The sequence below is a fragment of the Pteropus vampyrus genome, unplaced genomic scaffold, assembly GCF_000151845.1.
Source record: "Pteropus vampyrus isolate Shadow unplaced genomic scaffold, Pvam_2.0 Scaffold81, whole genome shotgun sequence".
NCBI lineage: Eukaryota > Metazoa > Chordata > Mammalia > Chiroptera > Pteropodidae > Pteropus > Pteropus vampyrus.
Genome location: NW_011888862.1, coordinates 7,990,345 through 8,003,497, shown reverse-complemented (window position 1 = coordinate 8,003,497; position 13,153 = coordinate 7,990,345). Strand labels below are relative to the sequence as shown.

Genomic DNA, 13,153 nt, shown 5'->3' with positions numbered 1-13,153 from the left:
AGGGAGGCGAACCCATGTCCTTTTTTTTTTTTTTTTTTTAAACAAAATATATTTTGTTCCTTTTCTTAAAGTTAAGTGTGGCAGTCCCTGTATATACTTTTTTTTTATTAGTTTCAAGTATACAGTACATCAGTTAGACATTTTACATTCGTTGTATTTGAATTTTTTTTTTTTTTTTTTTTTTTTAAACAAAATATATTTTGTTCCTTTTCTTAAAGTTAAGTGTGGCAGTCCCTGTATATACTTTTTTTTTTATTAGTTTCAAGTATACAGTACATCAGTTAGACATTTTACATTCGTTGTATTTGAAAAAATATTTTTAAATATACGTATGTATATATGTGCACTGAAAACATTTACAATTATGATTATATTACAGAAAGTTGAACAAATAGAGGTGAGGAAATAACCCATAATCCTTTTGCATGGTTGTCATAATACTGTGTTAATTTTGTGTCCTATTTCATATACTGTGTCTTAAATCATTTTGCGCTATTTCCTTCTAGTTCTAAATCTTAAGAGCACAAAGGCTGCTGTAAGCATCAAGTTTAGGGATGTTAATCTTTTTTTCTTTCCAACATATCATGGAAATGTCCAAATATACAGAGAAGTTGAAAGAAATGTACAGTGAACACCTATATACCCACCACCTAGAATCTACAATTAACATTTTATTTTACTTTTGTCATCACATATCTGCCCATCTATTCGTCTGTCACTCCATCTTATTTTTTTGATGCATGTCAAAATGAATTGCAGGTATCAGTACTTTCCCTTTTAAATACTTCAGTATATAATTTTTGTTTATAGTTTTTTTTTTATTTTGAGGTAAAATTACACACAATTAAATTGAAAAAAATCTCAAATTCTTTTATAAAAGGGATGATACCCCCATTTAATAATGAAGTGTTTTATACTTGAAAGAGAGCTAATAAATTGGCTGTAGCACTTTTAAAGAGTACTAGAAATACCAATTTTGAAGGATTTTATTTTAAAGATACTGAACACAATTAATTTTATAATTCGATATTGAGAAATGGAAGCTTGATAATCATGTGTCACAAAAGTGAGCTTCCTAAAATTGAGGCTACTGTATTTTTTATGTGAGTTTATAAACTATAATTCTGTGAAGTTTTATGCCCTGTCAGTGGGGCCTGTCAGCACATGTTTGAATTCCCTGACGAGGATCTGTAGGATGGCTTATGAAATAAAGAGCTTCCATTGTAAATCCTTTCTGTTTAAAAACCTGAATGATAAATAACTTAAGAACATATGCATCTTTTCCATATGGCAAAGCATCATAGACAACAAAATATTTCTTATTACAATTACTGATGAATAAGTTGTGGAAGAGTTTTGTGGGGTTGGATTGAATTATGTATATGGACTGTTGGACTATGCATATGCTATGCATAAAACAAAGGTAGTTAATGCCCTCAATAGAGTCATGTTCTCAGCTATTAACATAAATTAAATTTTACTCTGCTTGAAAAGATTAAAATAATGCTAGTGGAGAGAAGTTTAGTTATTGGTTAACATCTAGAGAGTTTATCCACTTTTTTGGAAAGACTAAGATGGTTCATTTTGTGCATTTGTTTACTTTCTTAGCTTTGGTCAAGTATCAATATATGTAGTGGAAAACATGATTATCACCTAGTGATTTTTTAAGGTTCCAGTTTGTATCTAGAGCAGCAGTAGATGCTTGCTTGAATGTTTATGGCGTAGCTAATACTTCTATTAATGAAGACCATATTCTAGTGATCCGCTTTATCAGAAACTGCATTATCAGAGGTAGCGGTTACATATGAGTCATACGTTTCAGAATGTAAGTCAGGGAGTCACAATATGAAAATTCGTGCTAAGGGTTTTTGTGTATGCGTGTGCGCTAAGGTTTTTATGAACTCCAAACACTAACTGTTGTATTTATCTTGGAGTCTTGGGGCAGATAAAGGGAGTTTTGGTTAATGCTGGGCACAGTAGGTGAGAGCTTGAACCTTGGTCAGGCTAGGAAGGAAGTGAGAGGGAGGAGCAGGGGGTACCAGTCTCTGGAGAAGAATAAGCTGGTGCAGACGGAACCGAGGCTCCTGTGACCTGCCCGGGTGCTGGTACTGGGCATCCAGGCTGGGAAGATTGACTAGCAAAGTGATGTTGGACTGAGTGTACTGGCCACAGTTATATTTAACCCTTTTATTTTCCACTCAAGAGATCCAAAAAGGGCCTCCCCACCCCCATCAGATCTTTACCTTTTATGAAAGGGGATGAGGTGGGTGATGGGCCCCAGAAGACATTGGAGCCCTTATGTTCTGAGGAAAGGGATGTGTGTGGTGTAGGTGGGAGAACAATGTAAAAACTATAGTGAGGACTGAAGGAAGGTAACCTAATCACACAAGTTTACCTATGATAGGCACTGTTCAGCTGGAGGCAAGATAAGCTGTGGGTGGAGATATTTTTGTCATATACAAACCTGCTACCTCACTGTTATGTATCACAAAAAGATAAGGCTTTTTTTCTCCTAAAATAATTCTCACATTTTTTAATCAAAAATTAATTGAGAGAAGGTTTCTTTTTATTCCTGTTTTCCACCCTAGCTTCTCTTAGTATCTCTTAGATGTCCTAGTATAGGACAGAAGGTGAACGTTCTGTTTGGGGTTGGAGTGCATAGGTTTTTGTCTTTTGGTGGGCCGCTGAGCAGCTCTGTGATATTAGGCAGGTCACCTGGCCATGCCTTTTTGGGCCAAAATTAACCTGCAGTTCCTCCTGGCTCTTGCGTCTGCTTCGATTGGCCATGTGTTGATAACTGTTGAAGCTGGGTTGACAGGCTCATCATAGGATTCCCTGAACTTTTGTTATATATTTGAGATTCTATATTATAAAAAAAAAATCTTTAAATTTTAAATTGCTCTAAATTAAGTGAAAAATTTAAAATAAGCCAAGAAAGTTAAACAAATTGGCCTCAATGAAATTTTGAAGTCTGTCATCTTTTTAGCTGAAACTCACATTTCAAATTGTCCAAGTCATTTTCCATTTATTCATTCAGCCGGTATTTTTTGAGGACCCACCCTGTGTGAGACAGCCTGTTAGGGTGCCCTTGGACTGTAGATGGCCATAAGATTGGGTCTCTTCTCCTCCGGTCTTATAGACAGTCGGGCAGTGTTGGTCATACCGTGGCACAGTGAGGGATGCGTGAAGTGGTGTGTGACTCCGTTGATCTCAAGCTGAGACATTCAGGGAAGGCTTCTTTCAGGAGTTGACGGGTGAGCTAGGCTTCAAAGGTTGCGGTGTATTTTAGACATGTGATGATGAGATGAAAGATATTTTATGTTTCTAGGTTAACAAAGACAGAAATGACTCACAGGAACTTTGAACTCTGTAGTTCCAAGGTGTTGGTAAAAGGGAGTAGGGATACAGGAGTCTGTGAAGATAAGACTGCCACACTGCCAGCCTGATTTGACAGGATTAGCTAATAGGAGAGAGCAGGTGGCTTGGTTCTGGCTGCCAGAGGAGACTTGGAAGGGTGTGGGGTGGGCAAGGCCAGTTGGGGAACTCTCGTGAAACAAGTAAAGAGGTGCTGAATGAAGGGAGTAACAGTCTCCCTAACATTTTCCCCTCAACTCCGCAAATTCTAAAAGTGTTCTTAGGAAAACATGAACAAATTTATAATTGAGAGAGTCTTTATGAACTGTAGGATGCTGTACAAAATGTTCGTTATATTTGGAAGAAAACCGAGAAAGGAAAACTTTTGTGTTGTATGGATTTTGTTATCTATAATAAGCTTCCGGAGGCCAGGGGATTATCCATTGGTTTTGGTCGTTGTTGTTTTTTTTCCTTACTGTTGTTTTGCCGTGCATTTTTTTTTGATGGATTTTAGCTGTGTACAAGAAGAAATTAAGGTTTAACGTAGCTTTTTATGTTTTCTTTGTTATTATGCACAGCGCTCAGTGAAAACACCAGGGGGAAATATCCATAAACAGAGTAAAAAAATGGGGAGGGGTTGAGGGAGGGAACCGAGAAATCTGGAAGTTTTAATCAGACCAGTATTAGAATATAGGTGTTTGGCTATATTTTAATTTTTTAACTGTCTAAAATGCATCTAAAATGAGAACATTTGGTCTTTTCAGCTTAACTACTTGTGTTTGGGGGTAGTTCCTGAAATTGTTAATTTGATCAATGATGTCTTAGGAAATAGCAAAAAGGAAAATTTGAACTAACGTGATTACATTGACAAATGGTAAATACTTAGAACAGTTTGCTTTCTCAGGTTTTTCACATGGCAAAAGTATAATTGTTTTTAAAAGACTAAAGTTCAGGTTATGCTATTTTTATGTATAATTTCTCGAAAATCATTATTTTAGTGTTTTAAATTAAAAATCTTGCAGTGGGGTAACTAGAATAAATTTTTAAAATGATAATCAGTTTAAGCACTAAAATTTGAGGCATTAAGTATAATTTTAGTGTATACCACAGCACTCCTATGAACTGAGGGTTGGGCATAGAGTGGGGATGTTATTCCAGTAATAATAAATTAGAAATAAATTTTAATAATTACTTGGTGAAAAACTGGAAGCCTTTATCAGCTGGTTTCCTCTTGGGAGTAACTTGAGACTGCAATAAAAAACGTTATCAACTGATTTCTCCTTATGGATGGACTATTTTTATAGTTTAAATAATGCGACATTTTCTTCTGTGATTCATTTTAAACATCTTGTGTTTCTCCTGTAAAATGTTTTTTAAAGCTATGGTTTTTTGTTTTGTTTTGGTTTGGTTTTGGTATGGTACAGACTTTCTGTACCATTAAACCTCTGTAAACAGCATTTGTAGTTCTTTGTTAGTGGAGATTATTACAGGGCCATTCTAGCTTCTAGAGTTTATCGCTACGTGGATGTTAGCTAGTTATCAGATACACAGTGGGAAGCTTGGAGCAAATTAGGAGGAAAGAAGGGAAATGAGCCTTCTCATGAGAGTCTCTCTAATGAATCAGGACTCCACAGCAGTGGCATCAACCTGCTGCATAATCACTTTTTCATGTTTTTGCCTTGGCAGGGGGTTGTTTTGACTGGTTTGAGAGCAGGGAGCATGGAAAGTCAGATGGAAGCCTTTCCTCTGATAAGTTAAAATTAGTCACTTAAAACCATCTTGTTAGAGGAGTTATATTTTTTTAGTTAAAGGATATCTGTAAGCCCCTCATAACCCTGGAGCAGGTTTGGATATATGGCCATTAAGTGACTTAAATAAATAAGTATATCTGTGCATGCATACACCCACACCCCAAAATGTATCCACCTGAGTAGTTTTTGTTATATCATTTTTTTTTCCAGTGGTGCTGCTGTTATTTAAAACATATTTCAGGCTTTTCTTTTGGATTTCTCTTCAGAGCCTGTAACATACTCATAAAGATCCCTAGCAGTGGTTAATCTCATCTCTTTGGATGATGAACTTGATTTTTGACAAAAGCTATTTAGAGTTAAGTGAAGAGGCGTAAGATTGGTGTAATTTGGTTAGTGCCATTTTGGGTCCAAAATGAAGTATAAATATAAAATAATGAGATATTTTCATCTGTGACATATAAACTACCTCCAGACAAAGAACTTAAGAGTAGTTTTAAGCAAGAGCAGTATTCTTGGAATAAGGTATAGTTCCCCATTATGGCACTTGGAAGGATTATGTTCATACGAAAGACATAAAGCAAAACAACCAAGACATCCATTGTCTCAGTGTCGTGACACTTTCTCTAATAGGGCTACTACTGTAAGGATTAAATGCGATAATGCTCTAAACTCTAAGCCCTTGTGTTTGGTATGTGGTAAGCCCACAATATTTGTTAGCTATATGTCATAATCGTGGCTTTATAATGGTATCTAAAAGTCAGGAGAATTTTTAATGAAAATTATAAAGATTCAGAAAGCATTAAAGTGGTAAGATAGTCGGGGTTATACAATAAATGATAATATTTCTTTAAGGATAAACTCTATAATTGGTTCTAATGATCATAACTTTGCTAACAACTAAGACCATTTTCTGAGAGTTTAGTGAGACTTTCTAAATGATTAATTTGGTTTCAAAATACTATTCAAAGCTTCTCATTACTGTTATAGAGGTATAAGGATTTCTCTTAAGTCAGGAAAGTTATTATGTTTGATGTCAGCTTTTTAACTGTGATAGTATTTCAAGACAGTATAAGTTTGCTAGATTTACAATTTTATGGACATTTGAGAGTAGAAAATAATCTAATTGATTAATTTTTTTTGCATATGGAAGAGTGTATTTAATGCCTTGCTGTATATTTTGAAGTAAAAATGGTTTCACTTAGGATTTTGAGGATCTTATTATTAAGGTGGCAAATATTTAATGACCTCTAATTTGAAAAGGAAGACTCAAAACCATGCATCTATAGCTATTTTTCTCCTACTCATTATTGTACATGTTTTATGGCATACAATTTAGTACCTTAATTATAAGAAAAGATAAACATCTTTTTAGTTTTATAGCTATCTTGATTAATCGTTAAGTTCTTTTCTCAGCAAAATAGTTTCAAATTTAGTTAAACATTTACAAATTATTCTAGGGTTGCTTCTAGCAACACAGAGAGACAGATGTCACATGATTTGGTTGCTGTTGGCAGGAAAAGGGAGAACTTTCATCCAGTGTTTGAACATCTTGACTCAACTCAGAATACTGAAAACAAACCTACAAGAGAATTTGCTCAGGAAATCATAACTATAATCCATCAAATTAAAGGTTGGTATATTTTACACATACATTAGGGATAACACAAAAATAATGTACTGACTTTTCACAAGATAATAGGTAAAAATATCTGTAATATTGTAATAGTAATTAATATTTCATTACAAGCTAGATCATTAATTAGGAAATGTGTTAAACAGAGTAGCAGGTATTAATTCAAGCCTAGTTGTTCTTTTTTAAAAATTATTTTAAAGAATAGTAGACTTGAGGCAGCCATGATACCTAGGCCTAGTTATTCTTCATATACAGTTCCAATAACAAAAGTAACAAAGAGAGGGATTGGCTGATGCAAAAGACAAGCATCTTGAGAGCAGCAATAAACAATAACGGATAACTGAACAGGAAGGAAGAAACAACGAAAACCAGATATGAATGAAACTCAAGACATTCAAGAAATCTGGAAATCTAGGTCATTTGGTGATATTCTTAAAGCCCCTGAGGGCATTATGGGGACTTTGTGCCAGGAGGGCGATGCTAAGCAAGCGATAAAAGATTCCAGTTTGATTTGGCATACTTAATGACATCAGGGAATTGCATAATATAGTAAATACTTTAAATATTTGCATTGAGTTGTTTTGTTTTTACTTCCGGCCAATTTCCATTAATTGGAAAATTCAGTTATGTAGAACGTAACTGAATTTCCTCACTGATGCTGCGTAAATAAGGCAATTGTGGGTGTTACAAACAAGACCTTCAAGATTTCAAAATTTTTATTTTATATATCTTACTAGATAATTGCATTAGTCTTTTACCTTCAAAAAACATATTTCAAAAATAAGTTATTTTCTCTGCATCCCTCAAACTAAGGCACATGTTTATTTTAAAGCATGAAGTTTGTCTGAAACAGTTCACCTTTTCAGTTCCAGCCCCTGTTACCCAAAGGAAGTGTGATTCTTGGCGGAAAGGGAGCTGGTATTACAGAGAAATTTAGATCGTCTCAGAACAGGAACAGCAAGTTAGGGGAAAAAATTGCTTAAGTAGCATTCTGATGGGTCAAGTGTATTATCTTTCTCTCTATCCTGTCAAAAGCCTGTAGCATAGCTGATTTCAGAATGCCTTCATGCACTTCAGTTAAAGTTAAATGGTATCAGGAGGCCTGTGATATGCAAACATGACATTCAGCATTTGTTCAGAATCGTTTTAATGTTTCATGGTTGTATTTGAAGTTATCGTTTACTCGAGGTGAGCTGTAGAGCTCTGTACTATCTTTACTTCCCAGGTATAGTAAGCTCTTCTCCTGAAGAAGGTCCTCACTTTGAGAGAGCCACTACCTTTTTCCCCGACAAGTAAGCAGGCCTGTCAAATAGGAACAGAATCCTTGGGTTTATAAGTCAGATGTTTCACTATTGCTTGGGCTTGGGAAAGCACGTGAGCACTACAGATTAGTCTGTGGAATAAGTTTAGGTCCTACACGTTTCCAAGAGAAAAGAGGTCGAACGTTTTGTAAATAATCTCTTCTTTCTGTGCTTATGTATAATCAGTATTACACCGAGATAAAACTATTTGTTTCTTTTTTTTTTTCAGCAAATTATTTTCCATCACCTCACAATACTCTACATGAGCGTTTCTCAAAACTGCAGGATACACAAGCTGCAGATGTAAAGGAAATTAAATTGAATTCAGATCCAGAAATTCACAGGTAATGAATGCTTCATTATTGTATGCCCATATAACTCATGGGAATAAGCCTCAGAACAGATGTGGGAAGGTGCTGCCTCCTGGGCTTGCTCTAGACTCTAGGACTGCATTTCCTACCAAAAACAAGACCAAACCCAAGCAGGTACTGGGCCTGTGCACTTTCATGAAATAGGTTATATCGAAGCCATTGACTAACATTGTTTAAATGTGCAGGACTCTGAAAATATTTATCTACCTGACTGATTCTGCTGTGTCTAAAGTAATGGCCTACTGAAGTTATCACTGGAAGAATGAGAGACAGTTGTCAAGCCATTGAAATCATGAGTTGCTTCATGTGATCAGAAATGGCTGTTCTGAGGACAGCCGGATGAAAACATGTGTCTTCTGCTACCCGCACCTGTCTGAGCAGGTGGCACGCCCTGTCTTGTAAGCTGAGTTGAATCAGTGTAAGAATGCAGTAGATCACCAGAGCAAAGTTTAAGGTTACACAGACTAGTGATTTGAGAAATACTAAGGCATCTCTATGACGTTGTTCACAGGGTATGTATGTCTTGGGAGACTGCCGCATGGACGAAAAACCACCTGGTGGCAAGTTTCTTTTGCTTCCTCCAAGATACACCAGTTTTATTTAAAATTCCATTCTGTAGTAATGGAATCAAGGTATCAGTGTATAATATAATTATTTAATAGTAATATTCCTTTATTATTTTAGGAGAATAGATATGTCTTTGACTGAGCTTCAGAGTAAACAAACTGTGGTATATGATTCAGAACAGGTAAGTGAATACAATTTTTGATGAGAGATTATCTTATTGTTGGTATACTACTAGGAAAGGGACCAGGTGATTAGGATTGAAAAAAGAAAGGTAAAGTAGATGAGGAAGAAGGGTCAGGACCCAAGAATCTGAATTACAAAGCTCTTCAAGTGATTCTAGTTATTAGCCAGGTTGCATGGAGAACACTGATAAAAGACAAAAATATTCCCTGAGAGAGCCAGTCCCTAAGGGCAACAGCTTTGTGTGATTAACGCAAAAGTATAGCATTTAATATTCATTCCAAAACTTCACACTGTTAAGTATGTTTGGTACCTGTTTTTTTCCAAAGCAGTCGTGTGGAATATATTTTTAAACTGTACATGGAATAAATGCAAAGGAACTTAGTTTCATTTGATATTGCCCTTCTGTTTATTGTAGAACGTATGAAAGATTCTGTGCTATACGAACTAGCAAAATAATACTTAATTTTTTTATTGTCACATGTTGTGTGTGGTGGTTCCCACCCAACACTTCCCCAACCCCACCCCCCACCCATTTCTTTGCTAATTAGAAAAACTATCCTAACTAGCCATGGAGCAGAAAACTGGCGCTTGTTTTAGAAAAAGTATATCAAGTTCTAAAAAAGCTGATGATTTATTCATTGAGAGTCAAGAGTTTTTGTAGAAGAGAGATTTTAGTACATTTCTAATAAAACATAAATAATTTTTTAATTTGTGAATAGTTACAATTTTTATTGAACTTATGGAGATAGTTTATTGAATCAATGATATTTTTAGAAAATTTCTACTCATCCAGGTACTGTAATCACCTTATAGGAAATTTGAGGATTTTTAGAAATCAGAGATTAAAAATTAGAGGTTAAAAAACTTCTCATTCAACCACTTAACACAAAATATTGTTTGATCATCTTTTCTTGCAGTTTTACATCTGGCATTTTAACGTAGTCACTATCATAGTATAGGCAGTTTTAGATGCTTTTTTCTTTTTACTTAAACCATAATAACACTCTTTTTATGTAAAATCTCTGAACTCCCCATGACCTTTTATGATTGAGGCTTTTTAAATTTTAATTAACTTTTTTCAATAAATGTTTTTCCATGTTTATTTCCCCCATAGTCTATATTATAATAATTTAAATGCTTGTACGTTATTCTTTTGACTTAAATTTACCATGAAATCATCCTTTCCCTTTAAGTTTTTTAATATTTAAGTTGCTTCCATTTTTTCATTGTTATTTTAAATATAACACTGAATATATTTGGGTATATAGCCTTTTCTTTGAGATAGAATTACAGAAGTGGGATTTCTGGTTTAAAGTTACAAAGTTTTCTGACTCTTGTGTCTCAGAATGTTTTAAGCATTTTACACTACTGTTAGCAAGATGAGTACAAGATAACTTGTGTAGGACTTTTACTTAAGATTCTTGCTAGATATGGTCTTTGTGCAACTAACAGTAATGTGAATGGTTTGTCTTCTGTCAAAATTCCTCAGACTCCGGTCAAAGTAATAGATCCAAATGACCTACGACATGACATTGAAAGGAGGAGAAAAGAACGGTTACAGAATGAAGATGAGCACATTTTTCACGTAGATACTGCTGCAGAGAGGTAATCAGTAGATGAAAAACATCCTGTTATCAGGGAGCTTTTGTTGTCAGCATATTTTTCAATTTTTTTGTGTGATGATAATTTTCATTTTAGTGTAGGGATTAAATCCTTCAAATCCATTTTATATGTTTAAGTGAAATCTATTAAAATGTTTCAGTTATTCAGTGATCATCATATGCTGTTTGATTTAAACAACAAAAATTGTGGGGTAGGTGAGTGTTTCAGGTCTTTTTAATTCCAGAGAGGAGTGTAACAGCTTTTTTTAATATTAGCAGGAACCAGGACCAGCAAGTTTGTTGACTGTTTGGCTCAAGCCGATTCAAACTCCGACACATTCTGCCCTTTAGATTCTGGTATTCTTTGAATATTCCAAAATTTCCTGAAGTCAGTACAATTCTCTTTCAGAACTCTTCATGGATATCGGACTTTGAAACAGAGGCAGGTGTAGTAGAAAATGCACCGGAGACCCGAGTTCATATCCCATCTCTATCAGTTTATACACTGTTTGCTCTTGGGCAATATGCTTAGTTTCTGGAGCCTTTTCCTTTGTAAAATGAAAATAACCAATTTACGATGGAGAGTTGAGAAAAGTAAATAAACTGGCACATGCAAAGCATTTATGCCGTACATGGCAAACTGTCAGTAGATTGTTGTTTTTCTTTCCCAATTGTATACCTCTTTTCAGGGTCTCTGAGTATTCTAGGTTGGCCCTAGTTTTTCTCTACTTCTGAAAACTGTGGAATTTATGGCAACTCTGGGACCTCATGTGATTATGATGTATAATTGAATGGGACAAAATTTCCAGTTTACCCAGGGATCCTCAAAACTATTTGGATCTCCCAGAAAGTGGGAATGTATGAATAGGAAGGCCAATGCTAATTCCCTTTCCATAGTCCTTAGTGTTGAATTACTAAGATATTTGACGGACTTTTAATGCCTACAGCTCCTGGTATTCCTAGGTGGTCTCCCATCCAAGTACTAACCAGGCTCGACCATGCTTAGCTTCCGAGATCAGGCACGTTCAGGGTAGCATGGCTGTAGTGACTAGACTTTTAAGTCAAGTCAGTGGCTAACTAGATCTTAGTCAGAATACATGGAGCTTGTTTAAAACTGGATTTGATTCTGACAATAAGTTTGGGACTAATTAAAAGATAGCAAAACTGTGCGTTGAGGCATATAAAACAATTGAAATTAAAATAGTTAAAATCTCATCCCTTGGTGAGTGCAAGTCTCCAATTTCCTAATATGACACACATGACTCTGCTCTTTAGTGACACAAAGTTTCTGTCATGCTTTTCTTGACTCAGCAAGTGTGAGAAACTCAGTGTACCAAGAAAGAGGATTTCAAAAACAGAGTTGAGATAATTAGCATATTATAAAGACCATGGAGTGGTTCAGAATATATCTTCACCCTTTGAGATGATTAAGAGCTCGCGTGCTGGAATTATACCTGAGTTCAGTGCCTGGCTCTGCAGACCCCTAGCTATGTGACTGAACTTGGACAACTTGCTTAATCTCTGTTTCTTCAGCTGTAAAATAGAGATAAAAAATTATACTTACCTCACAATGATTAAAGTGATTCATGTAAGGTACAGAGTAGCTGGTCAGCATTACCTATTATTATTGGTAGCTTCGAGGATGGCGTTGGAGTGTGAAAATGTGTCTTCCTGCAGGGTGTCTTTCTGGGTCTGTTGGACTGTTTTATTTGTATTGGATAGCCGGTGTGGCATAGTAGAACCATGAGGATTTTTAAAAGTTGAGATATTATTTACTGTAAAATTCATCCTTTGAAATTGAACAATTCAGTAGTTTTTAGTATAGTCACAAAGTTGTGCAACTGTTAACCACTATCTAATACCAGAACATTTTCATCACCCCAAAAAGAAACCCCCATAGACATTAGTTGTCATTCCCTATATCTCTACCCCCAGCCCCTGGCAACTGCTAATCTACTTTCTGTCTCTGTGGGTTTGACTATTCTTGGCATTCCATTTAATGGCAGTCGTATAATATGTGGCCTTTTGTGACTGACTTCTTTCATGTAGCATAAGGTTTTTAATGTTACTCCATGTCGTAGCATGAATATTTCTTTTATGGCTGAATAATATTGTATTGTATGGATATATCACATTCTGTTTATCCATTCACCAGCTGATGGCTAGTTGGGTTGTTTCTACTGTCTGACTATTGTGAAAAATGGTGCCATGAACATTTGTGTACAAGTTTTTTGTGTGGACATATGTTTTCATTTCTCTTCTGTATGTACCTGGGAGTGGAATTACTGGGTCATATTGATAGCTATGATAACTGTGATAACTTGATGAACTGCCCAACTGTTTTCCACAATGGCTGTACCATTTTACATTTTCACCAGCAGTGTATGAGTAT

At 35.4% G+C, this 13,153-nt stretch overlaps 1 protein-coding gene across 4 annotated transcripts in view; it reads left to right on the top strand.

The window, feature by feature from the left end:
- The window catches only part of BCLAF3 (BCLAF1 and THRAP3 family member 3), a 55,895-nt gene that overhangs the window by 18,687 nt on the left and 24,055 nt on the right, over positions 1 to 13,153 (top strand). For 3 of the 4 annotated variants that reach the window (XM_011363026.2, XM_011363027.2, XM_023532337.1), the window contains 4 exons: positions 6,563 to 6,735; positions 8,269 to 8,383; positions 9,095 to 9,158; positions 10,650 to 10,765. In XM_011363026.2, coding sequence (XP_011361328.1) covers positions 6,563 to 6,735; positions 8,269 to 8,383; positions 9,095 to 9,158; positions 10,650 to 10,765 — 468 coding nt within the window. The remainder of the gene's footprint in view (positions 1 to 6,562; positions 6,736 to 8,268; positions 8,384 to 9,094; positions 9,159 to 10,649; positions 10,766 to 13,153) is intronic. The other variant, XM_011363030.2, reaches the window with a different exon arrangement.